This window comes from Falco punctatus, assembly GCF_963210335.1.
Source record: "Falco punctatus genome assembly, chromosome: 18".
Classification (NCBI taxonomy): domain Eukaryota; kingdom Metazoa; phylum Chordata; class Aves; order Falconiformes; family Falconidae; genus Falco; species Falco punctatus.
This window is the reverse complement of record NC_137598.1, coordinates 3,850,147-3,861,857: the sequence shown is the minus strand read 5'-3', so window position 1 is coordinate 3,861,857 and position 11,711 is coordinate 3,850,147. Positions and strand designations below refer to the sequence as shown.

At 71.2% G+C, this 11,711-nt stretch overlaps 1 protein-coding gene across 1 annotated transcript in view; it reads left to right on the top strand.

Annotated features, from left to right (window-relative positions):
• The window catches only part of ERBB3 (erb-b2 receptor tyrosine kinase 3), a gene marked incomplete at its 5' end in the record, with an annotated part of 12,692 nt that extends 1,257 nt beyond the window's left edge, over nucleotides 1–11,435 (top strand). The window contains 23 exon segments of the mRNA XM_080368219.1: nucleotides 466–544; nucleotides 546–620; nucleotides 622–667; nucleotides 1,448–1,580; nucleotides 2,492–2,513; nucleotides 2,515–2,568; nucleotides 2,570–2,584; nucleotides 2,678–2,764; nucleotides 2,766–2,833; nucleotides 2,940–2,961; nucleotides 2,963–2,994; nucleotides 3,772–3,913; nucleotides 4,465–4,584; nucleotides 4,655–4,753; nucleotides 4,840–5,025; nucleotides 5,094–5,249; nucleotides 5,905–5,980; nucleotides 6,065–6,211; nucleotides 7,520–7,617; nucleotides 7,699–7,860; nucleotides 8,639–8,710; nucleotides 8,929–9,193; nucleotides 10,060–11,435. Coding sequence (XP_080224345.1) covers nucleotides 466–544; nucleotides 546–620; nucleotides 622–667; nucleotides 1,448–1,580; nucleotides 2,492–2,513; nucleotides 2,515–2,568; nucleotides 2,570–2,584; nucleotides 2,678–2,764; nucleotides 2,766–2,833; nucleotides 2,940–2,961; nucleotides 2,963–2,994; nucleotides 3,772–3,913; nucleotides 4,465–4,584; nucleotides 4,655–4,753; nucleotides 4,840–5,025; nucleotides 5,094–5,249; nucleotides 5,905–5,980; nucleotides 6,065–6,211; nucleotides 7,520–7,617; nucleotides 7,699–7,860; nucleotides 8,639–8,710; nucleotides 8,929–9,193; nucleotides 10,060–10,592 — 2,689 coding nt within the window. The 3' untranslated portion in view covers nucleotides 10,593–11,435.
• Between the last annotated feature and the right edge of the window lie 276 nt (nucleotides 11,436–11,711).

The following is an 11,711-nucleotide window of genomic DNA, read 5'->3' as shown; positions in this document are numbered from 1 at the left end:
GTCCCTGCATCCCCCCCGTCGTCCCCTGTCCCTGCATCCCCCCCGCCGTCCCCAGTCCCTGCATCCCCCCCCATCGCCCCCAGTCCCTGCATCCCCCCGTCGTCCCCTGTCCCTGCATCCCCCCCGTCGTCCCCTGTCCCTGCATCCCCCCCGTCGTCCCCTGTCCCTGCATCCCCCCCGTCGTCCCCAGTCCCTGCATCCCCCCCGCCGTCCCCAGTCCCTGCATCCCCCCCCATCGCCCCCAGTCCCTGCATCCCCCCGTCGTCCCCTGTCCCTGCATCCCCCCCGTCGTCCCCTGTCCCTGCATCCCCCCGTCGTCCCCTGTCCCTGCATCCCCCCCGTCGTCCCCTGTCCCTGCATCCCCCCCCGTCGTCCCCAGTCCCTGCATCCCCCCGTCGTCCCCCTGTCCCTGCATCCCCCCGCCCCCCCCCGTTGCCCCCCGCCCCCGGTGACACCGGCCGGCAGCCGGGGCTTCTCGCTGCTGATCATGAAGACGGAGCACGTGCGCTGGCTGGGGCTGCGCTCGCTGCGCGAGGTGAGCGCGGGGCCGCGTGTACATCACGGCCAACCGGCGGCTGTGCTACCTGCACTCGCTGCGCTGGGCCGCGCTGGGCCGCCGCCCGCGCCGACCTGGACATCCGCGACAACCGGCCGCGCAGCAAGTGCCGTGAGTGGGGGGCGGGACTTGGGGGGGGGACGGGACTGGGGGGCTGCGGGGGAGGCGGGGCCACGGGGGGGGGGGTGCCGTAAGGGGGGGGAGGGGGGGGGGCTGCGCGGCGGGAGGTGGGGGATCAGCAAGGGGACCTGACTGGGGGGACTGGGGGGGGTGACTGGGGGGGCGTGACTGGGGGGGCTGGGGGCGGCGGGGGGGGTGACTGGGGGGGCTGGGGGCGAGCGGGGGGGGTGACTGGGGGGGCGGGGGGGTGACTGGGGGGGGCGTGACTGGGGGGGCGGGGGGTGACTGGGGGGGGGCGTGACTGGGGGGGCTGGGGAGGGCGGGGGCCGTGACTGGGGGGGGCGTGACTGGGGGGGCTGGGGAGGGCGGGGCGTGAGGGGGGTCTGCGGGGCGGGGGGGGCGTGACTGGGGGGGTGGAGTGAGGGAGGGGTTGGGGGGCTGTGAGTGGGGAGCATGACTGGGGCGAGGGGGGGGGTGGTGGTGTGAGTGGGGGGTCACGGGGGGGGGGGGCCGTGAGTAGAGGGGGGCGGAGGTGGCCGGGGCTGTGAGGGGGGGGGGCTGGGGGGGGGGGGCGTGAGGAGAGGCGGGGCAGGGGGGCCCGGGGCCGTGAGTGAGGGGGGCTGTGGGGCTGGTGAGTGGTGGGGGGGCGTGACTGGGGGGATGTTGCAGGTGGGGGGGACACGTGAGTGGGGCAAGGGGGGCTGCGGGGCAGGGACCCTGAGCGGGGCTGGGGGCTGCGGCCCCGGCCCCACGCCCACCCGCGCCCCGCAGAGCAAGAGGGGGAGGTGTGCGACCCCCTGTGCTCGGCCGAGGGGTGCTGGGGGCCGGGCCCCGCGCAGTGCCTGTCCTGCCGCCACTACCGTCGCCGCGGCGTCTGCGTGCCCGCCTGCCACCTCGCGCAGGGGTAGGGGGGGGGCGGGGGGGGGCACCGGGGGGGGCGGGGGGTGGGCACGGGACTGACCCCCGAGACTGACCCCGGGGGAGGCACGGGACTGACCGGGTGGGGGGGGGGGGGCACGGGACTGACCCTGGGACTGACCCCGGAGGGGGCACGGGACTGACCGGGGTGGGGGCGTGGGGGGGTGGGCGCGGGACTGACCCTGGGACTGACCCCCGTGTGGGGCGGGGGGGCGGGGGCAGGGGGGACACAAGACTGACCGTGGGGGGGGGCGCGGGCGGGGGGGGGGACACGGGACTGACCCCGGGACTGACCGGGGTGGGGGGGGTGGGCACGGGACTGACCCTGGGACTGACCCCGGAGGGGGGCACGGGGACTGACCCCCGTGTGGGGCGGGCGGGGGGGGGGGGGGGGGGGGGGGGGAGGCACAAGACTGACCCCCGGGGGGGGGCACGGGATTGACCCCCGGGTGGGGGGGGGGTACAGGACTGACCTCGGGGGAGGGGGGGGGGGGGGCGGGGGGGGGCACGGGACTGACCCCGGGGGGGGGCAGCTCCGAGGGGAGCGGCTCCAGGGTGGGCACAGGGTGCGGGACTGACCCCGGGGGGGGCACCACGGGGAGCTCAGCCCCAGGGTGGGCAGGGGGAGTGGGACTGACCCCGGGGGGGGCACTGCGGGGTGGGCACGGGGAGGGGATGGGGCATTGTGGGGGGGGCACCCCAGGGTGGGCACGGGAGCGGGACTGGCAATGTGGGGGGGCACCCCAGGGTGGGCACTGCAAGGTGGGCACAGGGAGTGGGACTGACCCCGGGTGGGCACTGGGACGGGCTGTACCCTGCGGGGGGGGTGGGGTGGGGTGGTCTCTGGCGTGGCCGGGGGGGGGGGGGATGGCTGGTGACCCTGCCCCGTCCCCGCAGGGAGACGCGGGAGTTCGCCCGGGGGGGGCGAGTGCTTCGAGTGCCACCCCGAGTGCGCGCTCATCGAGGGCAACGTCCACCTGCAACGGCTCGGTACGGCACGGCGGGGGGGCTGGGGGGCGGCGGCGGGGGCGACTCCGTCCCCGCGGGTCCCTCACCCCCCCCCTATTCCCCCCCCCCCCGCAGGGTGCCGACACCTGCACCCGCTGTGCCCACTACCGGGACGGGCCCCACTGCGTGGAGCGCTGCCCCGACGGCGTCCTGGGCGAGCGGCGGCCCCATCTACAAGTACCCCGATGCCAACCGCGAGTGCCGGCCCTGCCACGAGAACTGCACCCGTGGGTGCGCCGGCGCGGGGGGGGGGCGGGACACGGCGGCCGGACGGAGAGGGGACACCCCCCCCCCCCCCCCGGCACCCGCTCACCACCCCCACCCTCCGTCTCCATAGGTGCCAGGGGCCGCTGCTGCGGGGACTGCCTGGGGGAGACCCTGCGCGTCTCCAGGTACTGTGGTGTGGGGGGCTGCGGGGGTGCCGGGGGGCTGCCAGGCTGTGCTGTGCCCTGGGGTGCCATGCCATGCCCTGGGGTGCTGTGCCGTGACCCCACACTCTACGCCATGCCATGCCCTGGGGTGCCATGCCATGCTGGGCTGTGTCGTGCTATGCCATGACCCTGTGCTCTGTGCCATACTGTGCCCTGGAGTGCCATGCTCTGGGGTGCTGTGCCATGCTGTGCCATGCCCTGGGGTGCTGTGCCATGCCCTGGGGTGCTGTGCCATGCCAGGCTGTGCCATGCCAGGCTGTGCCATGCCCTGGTGTTCTGTGCCATGCCATGCTGTGCCATGCTCTGGGGTTCTGTGCTATGCCAGGCTGTGCCATGCCATGCTGTGCCATGCCCTGGGGTGCTGTGCTATGCCAGGGCTGTGCCACGCCAGGCTGCACCATGCCATGCCGTGCTACAGCCTGGTGTGCTGTGCCATACCGTGCCATGCCCTGGGGTGCCAGGGGCATGCTGTGCTTGCACCGTGCCGTGCCGCCCTGCTCTGGGGCCTTTCCCTGCCCACGTGGGCACTGGGGGACCCCTGCCCTGGCCATGCCACCCCCTGCTGCGTGCACCCCTTGGTGCCAATCCCTGCCCTGCCCGTGCCACCCCCGCCAGCCCCGGGGTTCGTGGTTCGTGCCACCCCCGTGGCGGGCGGTGCCGTGGGAAGCGCGTGGGGAGCGGTGATGTGCCAGGACCTGCTGGCACAGGGAGCTCAGCCCGGCTGCCTCCCGCGCCCAGGAAAACGCCGACGGTGGTCGCAGTGATGGTGGTCGGGGGGCTCTTCCTCTCCTGCTCCTGCGTCCTCCTCGCCCTGCTCTACTGGCGCGGCAAGAAGATCCAGAAGAAGCGGGCGATGCGGCGCTACCTGGAGCGCGGGGAGGTGAGCAGGGCACCCCTGGGGGGAGCCAGGCTGGAGCTGGGGGAGCCCTGGGGCCGTGGGGAGGGGGTTCGGCAGGCGGGAGGGGTGTGGGATCTGTCCCTGTCCCCATTCCAGCCCCAGCCCTGTCCCTCCCCATCCTCTCCAGCCCTGTCCCCATCCCCCCCATCCCTGTCTCTCCCCATTCCCGTCATCCCCATCCCGCTCCCTCCCCATCCCCGTTGTCCCCATCCCTGTCTCTCCCCATTCCCATCATCCCCATCCCTGTCCCTCTCCAGCCCTGTCCCCATCCCCGTCGTCCCCATCCCCGTCGTCCCCAGCCCTGTCCCCATCCCCGTCGTCCCCATCCCCGTCGTCCCCATCCCCGTCCCTCTCCAGCCCTGTCCCCATCCACATCGTCCCCGTTCCCATCCCCATCATCCCCGTTCCCATCCCTCTTCGTCCCCATCCACATCTGCATTGTCCCAGTCCCCATCTGTCCCCATCCCTCCCTGCTCCTGTCCCCATCCCGCTCCATCCCCGCCCCTGTCCCATCCCTCTCTCCCACCGGGCAGAGCCTGGAGCCGCTGGATCCCAGTGAAAAAGCCAACAAGGTGCTGGCCCGCATCTTCAAGGAGACGGAGCTGAAGCGGCTGAAGGTGCTGGGCTCCGGCGTCTTTGGGACTGTGCACAAGGTGAGGGGGGGGCTGTGCGGGGGGGCTCGGCCAGGGCCGGGCTCGGTGCCCACCTGTCCCATCCCCCCAGGGCATCTGGATCCCCGACGGGGACTCCATCAAGATCCCGGTGAGCATCAAGGTGATCCAGGACTGGAGCGGGCAGCAGTCCTTCCACGCCGTCACCGACGTAAGTCTTGCGGGGTGGGCGTGGGGTGGGCCAGGTCCTGCTCCCCGGGGGTCCATGGCTGACGCTGCCCCCCCCCCCCCCCCCAGCACATGCTGGCCATCGGCAGCCTGGACCATGCCTACATCGTGCGGCTGCTGGGCATCTGCCCCGGCCCCCAGCTCCAGCTGGTGACGCAGCTGCTGCCGCTGGGCTCCCTCCTCGACTACGTCCGCAAGAACCGCGACAGCATCAGCCCCCAGCTCCTGCTCAACTGGTGCGTCCAGGTGGCCAAGGTGAGTCCCCAGGGCAGGGCGGGGGTCCCCGAGGTGCCCCCCACCCCTGCTGACGTCCCCCTCCCCAGGGCATGTACTACCTGGAGGAGCACCGCATGGTGCACCGCAACCTGGCTGCCCGCAACGTGCTGCTCAAGTCCCCCAGCCAGGCGCAGGTGGCCGACTTCGGCATCGCCGACCTCCTCTACCCCGACGACAAGAAGTATTTCTACAACGAGGTCAAGGTGGGCGCCTGCCGGGGACCCCCGTGTCCCCCCCTGTGCCATGGGGCACCCCCATCCCTGCCCCACACCCTGGTACCCCCAGCATCCCCTTCTCTCCGTGTCCCCAGTATCCCCCAGTACCTCCAGCATCTCCTCCTCTCTGTGTCCCCAGTACCCCCCTTGGTACCCCCAGCATCCCCTCCTCTCCGTGTCCCCAGTACTCCCTCCCCAGTACCCCCAGCATCCCCTCCTCTCCATGTCCCCAGTACCCCCAGTACTCCCAGCATCCCCTCCTCTCCATGTCCCCAGTACCCCCAGTACTCCCAGCATCCCCTCCTCTCTGTGTCCCCAGTACTCCCTCCCCAGTACTCCCAGCATCCCCTCCTCTCTATGTCCCCAGTACTCCCTCCCCAGTACCCCCAGCATCCCCTCCTCTCTATGTCCCCAGTACTCCCTCCCCAGTACCCCCAGCATCCCCTCCTCTCCATGTCCCCAGTATCCCCCGGTACCCCCAGCATCTGCTCCTCTCCATGTCCCCAGTACCCCCACCACCTGGGGATGTCCCATCCCCTCCATGCCCCCTGCCCCGTGGGGTGTGTGTGTGTGTGTGTGTCCCCCGCCTCCCCATGTCCCCCCACCCATCCGTGTGTTCCCCCCACCCCACCTTTCCTCGCAGACACCCATCAAGTGGATGGCACTGGAGAGCATCCACTTCGGCAAGTACACGCACCAGAGCGACGTCTGGAGCTACGGTGAGCCCTGGGACCCCCGGGACCCCCCCCCTCCCCCCCCCCCCCCCGCCGGCCTTGCAGGGCTCACGGGGACTGTCCCCACAGGGGTGACGCTGTGGGAGATGATGACGTTCGGGGCTGAGCCCTACGCCGGGATCCGGCTGGCCGAGGTGCCCGACCTGCTGGAGAAGGGCGAGCGGCTCTCGCAGCCCCAGATCTGCACCATCGACGTCTACATGGTGATGGTGAAGTGTGAGTGCGGGGTCAGCGCTGCGGCACGCCCCATCCCGCTCCTGTCCCCAGTACTGTCCCCATCCCTGGGGCAGAGTCCTGCTCCTGTCCCCACCCATGTCCTCATCCCTGGGGCAGGGTCCTGCTCCTGTCCCCAGCCCTGGGCAGAGTCCTGCTCCTGTCCCCAGTACTGTCCCCATCCCTGGAGCAGGGTCTTGCTCCTGTCCCCAGTACTGTCCCCATCCCTGGGGCAGGGTCCCGGTCCTGTCCCCATTCCCAGGCAGGGTCCTGTCTGTATCCCCATTCCCAGGCAGGATCCTGCTTCTGTCCCCAGCCCTGTCCCCAACCCTGGGGCAGGGTCCTGGTCCTGTCCCAATCCTTGTCCCCATCCCCCTAGCACTGTCCTGGTAGTGTCCCCATCCTTGGGGCAGGGACCTGGTCCTGTCCCCACCCATGTCCCCATCCCTGGGGCAGGGTCTTGCTCCTGTCCCCATTCCCTGGGCAGAGTCCTGCTCCTGTCCCCAGTACTGTCCCCATCCCTGGGGCAGGGTCCTGGTCCTGTCCCAATCCTTGTCCCCATCCCCCTAGCACTGTCCCGGTAGTGTCCCCATCCTTGGGGCAGGGTCCCAGTCCTGTCCCCACCCATGTCCCCATCCCTGGGGCAGGGACCTGGTCCTGTCCCCATCCCTGGGGCAGAGACCTGGTCCTGTCCCCATCCCTGGGGCAGAGTCCCGGTCCTGTCCCCATTCCCAGGCAGGGTCCTGTTTGTGTCCCCATCCCCGGGCAGGGTTCTGTTTCTGTCCCCAGTACTGTCCCCATCCCTGGGGCAGGGTCCTGGTCCTGTCCCAATCCTTGTCCCCATCCCCCTAGCACTGTCCCGGTAGTGTCCCCATCCTTGGGGCAGGGACCCGGTCCTGTCCCCGTTCCCAGGCAGGGTTCTGTCTGTGTTCCTATCCCCAGGGCAGGGTTCTGCTTCTGTCCCCATCCCTGTCCCGAGCCCTGGGCAGGGTCCTGGTCCCAGTCATGTCCCCATCCTTGGGGCAGGGTCATGGTCCTGTCCCAATCTTTGTCCCCATCCCCCTAGCACTGTCCCAGTAGTGTCCCCATCCCCGGGGCAGGGTCCTGGTCCCAGTCATGTCCCCATCCCTGGGGCGGGGTCCTGGTCCCAGTCATGTCCCCATCACTGGGGTGGGGTCCCGGCCGTGTCCCCATCCCTGTGCAGGGTCCTGCTTCTGTCCCCATCCCCATCCCCCTCCCTGGGGCAGGGTCCTGGCTGTGTCCCCCTCCCTGGGGCAGGGTCCCAGCTCTCATCCCCTGCCACCCCCCCAGGCTGGATGATTGATGAGAACATCCGTCCCACCTTCAAGGAGCTGGCGAACGAGTTCACCCGCATGGCCCGCGACCCCCCGCGATACCTGGTGATCAAGGTGAGCCCCCCCCCCCAACACCCCCCAGCCCACCCTCCTCCCTCCGGCCACCCCGCAGCCCCTGACGTGGTGTCCCCACAGCAGGAGAGTGGGACCACGCCGTCTGCTGAGCCCCCCACCCTCAGCGACAAGGAGCTGGATGACATGGAGACACTGGAGCTGGAGGAGGAGGAGGAGCTGGACGCCTCCTTCGGCCTCACCACTGGGCTCTACCCTCAGCAGCCGCGGGGCAGCTGTGCCCGGGTGAGACCCCTCTGTCCCCCCTGCCTGGGTCTGGGGGCTCTGGGGCTGTGTCTTGAGCATGGCATGGGGTGGGGTGGGGGGGCACAGGGGTCCTGGAATGTGGCACGGAGCAGGATGGGGGTCCTGGGGGTCCTGGGACAGGGCATAGGGCAGGGTGGGGGGCACGGGGTCCTGGGACGTGGCATGGGGCAGAGTGGGACCATAGGGGTCCTGAGACAGGGCATGGGGTAGGGCAGGGGGCACAGGGGTCCTGAGATAGGGCATGAGGAGGAGGGTGGGCATGGGGGTCCTGGGACAGGGCACAGGGCAGGGTGGGGGGCACGGGGGTCCTGGGACATGGCATGGAGCAGGGAGGGGGCACAGGGGTCCTGGGACGTGGCATGGGACAGGGAGGGGGGCATGGGGGTCCTGGTGTGGGGGGCACAGGGGTCCTGGGACGTGGCATGGGGCAGGGAAGGGGGCACAGGGGTCCTGGTGTGGGGGGCACAGGGGTCCTGAGACAGGGCATGAGGAGGGGGGTGGGCACGGGGGTCCTGGGACAGGGCACAGGGCAGTGTGGGGGGCACGGGGGTCCTGGGATGTAGCACAATATCTCCCAACCCTCCCATGGGGGGTGGGATGTGGGGCCAACCCCCACGACCCCCCTGCTCCCCAGTGCCACATCATCCCCTCCAAGCCCTGTCGGGACCCACACCCCATTCCCACAGCGGAGGGGGGGGGTGTCCCAGCTCCTGCATCCCCCCCTCAGTGTCACACACACCCCCCCGCCCCCCCACAGAGCCCCAGCCTGCTCAGCCCCCCCGCTGGCTACATCCCCATGAACCAGCCCGGCCTCGGCACTGGCCGCCAGGTAGGGGAGGGGGCAGGGGTGTGAGGGGGGGTGGTCTTTGGGGGGGCAAAGGGGTGACCGTGGGATGCTGGGGCAGTGGGAGGTGAAGCGGTGGCTGTGGCTGGGGGGGGGGGCAAAGGGGTGACTGTGGGCTGCCGGGGTGGTGGGAGGTGGAGCAGTGGCCATGAGGGGGGTCTGGGGTCCGCAGGGGTGCCCCCCCTCAGCCGTGTGTCCCCCAGGGTGGGGGGTACCGGCCGCCGCGGCGCAGCCGTCAGGAGTCCCTGGGACGGACGGTGTCGGAGTCGTCGGAGGGCCGGGGTACGGCCTCGGAGCTGGACCTGGCTGAGGGGGGGTCTCTGGCTGGGAGCCTCTGCCGCAGCCTGCGCTCGCGGGGGGACAGCGCCTACCTGTCCCAGCGGGAGAGCTTCCCCCCCCCGCCCCCCAGCTCCGAGGGCTCCGAGGAGGATGCCAACGGCTACGTCACCCCCAACTGCGCCGGACGGGGTGAGGGGCACGGCCTTGGGGAGGGGGTCCCATCCAGACAGGTCCTTAGGGGGTGGGGGTCCCATCGATGCAGAATAGGGGTGTCCCGTGCTGTGGGATTGGGTCTGGGGGCTCCCCCCACCATCAGGGAGCCCGTCCTCAAGGGGTGGTAGGTCCTGTGTCTCCAGTATCCCTCAGTACCCCCAGCATCCCCTCCCCTCCGTGTCCCCAGTACCCCTCCCGGTACCCCCAGTCCCCTCCTCTCTGTGTCCTGAAAACCCCCAGCATCCCCTCTCCATGCCCCCAGTATCCCCCAGTACCTCCAGCATCCCCTTCTCTCCGTGTCCTGAATACCCCCAGTATCCCCCAGTACCTCCAGCATCCCCTCCTCTCCGTGTCCTGAATACCCCCAGTATCCCCCAGTACCTCCAGCATCCCCTCCTCTCCATGTCCTGAATACCCGCAGCATCCCCTCTCCATGCCCCCAGTATCCCCCAGTACTTCCAGCATCCCTTCCTCTCCGTGTCCTGAATGCCCCCAGCATCCCCTCTCCATGCAGGGTTTGGGGTTAAAGGGGAGGGGGGGGCTCATCCTCGTAGTGCTGGGGGGCTCCTGTGTCTGTGGGGTGGGGGCAGCCCGGCCCTGGGGGCTGGAGGGGACCCCTCCCCAGTATTAGGGGCCAGGGGACTTATGGACCCATTTGTGCAGGGTTGGGTTTCAGGCTGGGGGAGGGGATCATCTTTTAGGGGATGAGGGTTGTGGGGTGAGATGAACCCGCCCGTGACCCAAATGAGACAAACCCCCCCCCCCCAAGTCAGGACAGACCCTGGGGGCAGGGAGAGGGAGGCCAGGGGGGGTCCAGCTGGTGTCTCACCCCCTCCCCACAGAGCCAGACCCTGCCGGGGGCTCGGTGCTGGAGCCAGAGGAGGAGTACGAGTACATGAACCGCCGGCCGGGGGGTCCCCCGGGAGCCCCCCCACCCCGGCCGGCTTCGCTGGAGGAGCTGGGCTACGAGTACATGGAGGTGGGCTCAGAGCCGGGAGCCCCCCCGGGCGCCCCCCCGGCTCGGGGGCAGGAGGAGGAGGACTACGAGTACATGAACAAGCAGCCGCGGCTGAGCCGCTCGCTGGGCAGCGTGGTGGGGGGGCCGGGACCCCGACAGGAGGGTGGCCCCCCCCGGCACGATGGCTACACTGACATGCGCCCGGGGGAGGCCCCCCCGGCCCCCGAGGAGGAACAGGGCTACGAGGAGATGGAGGCGGTGCTGGCCCCCCGCTGCCCCGGCTGCCGTGGCCCCCCCGGACCCCCCACCCCCTGCATGAAGCCCCTGCGGAGCCTGGAGGCTTCAGACTGCGCGTTCGACAACCCCGACTACTGGCACAGCCGCCTCTTCGCCAAGGCGGACGCCCAGCGGACGTAGGGGACCCCCCCGGGACCCCCCATCCCGCTGCCTTCCTGGCCCCCCCCCCCGGGGCTGTTTACACTGGATATGAAGGATCCTCGCCCCCCGCCCCCCCCCCCCGGGGTATGAGCCGCAGCGTGGGCAGGGGGCCTGGGGGGCTGCAGCCCCTTGGGGTGCACCCGCTCTCTGCCAGCCTTTCCTGGGGTGTGGGGGCAGTGAGGCTGATCCTCAGCTGGGGAGGGGGCAGGGGGGCTCCGGGCCCCTGGGTCCCCCTCCTGCTGTGCTCAGTGGGTGCCCCCCAGCCGCTCCCCCTGGCTGCAGGTGCTCCCCCCTCCCCATCTGGGGCTGGGGGTCCCTGTCTGGTGCTGCCTGGGGGTGCAGGCAGATGAGGCCAGGCGGGAGTTCTGGGTACGAAGGACCCCAGACTCATTTTCAGGTTTCCCCGTTCCCTGCTGGAGCCCGAGTGAAGGTTTGGGGGTGCCCCCCCCCTCTCCCCAGGCACTTCAGGACGTGTACCCTGGGCGGGGGGTGGCGGTGCCCGTTATGACTTGGGGGCCCCGAGCCACAGTGAGGGGGGGGGGTCTGCGCAGCTTCCCCCTGCCCAGCCCTACGGTGAGACCCTGGAGAATCCCCTTTCCATGATGTTATCCCTGGGTTTGCATGGGATGGGGGGGGGGGGCCCATCGGGGACCCCCCCCGGCTCGGGGTATCGCCCCAGTGCCCCCGGGTGCAGCGGGGTGCATGGGGCAGGTTTGTAAATGCTGAATAAAGACAAAGAGAATTTGATCAGAATTGGTGCTGCTGCATGGGGAGGGGGGCTGACAGAGGGCGGGGGTGCTGGGGGGGGCAGTGGGGTAGGGGGTGGCTGGGCGGGGGGGCTGTGCCTGGGGGCGGGGGCTGTGGCGGGGCGGGGGGGCCGTGGGGCTGTGATGGGGCTGGGGACACCGACGGCGCCGCAGCTGCCCCCCCTCCCCAGGCCCCGGTAGCGCCGCGGGGCCACCGCCCCCCCCCCCGCCATGATGTGCCACTTTCCTGTAGCCCCCGTCGGACTACATCTCCCAGCACCCCCTGCCGCAGCTTCCGGCCGCGCGGCAGTCTCTCGCGAGAGCGCGCCGCAGTGCACGCTGGGAGCTGTAG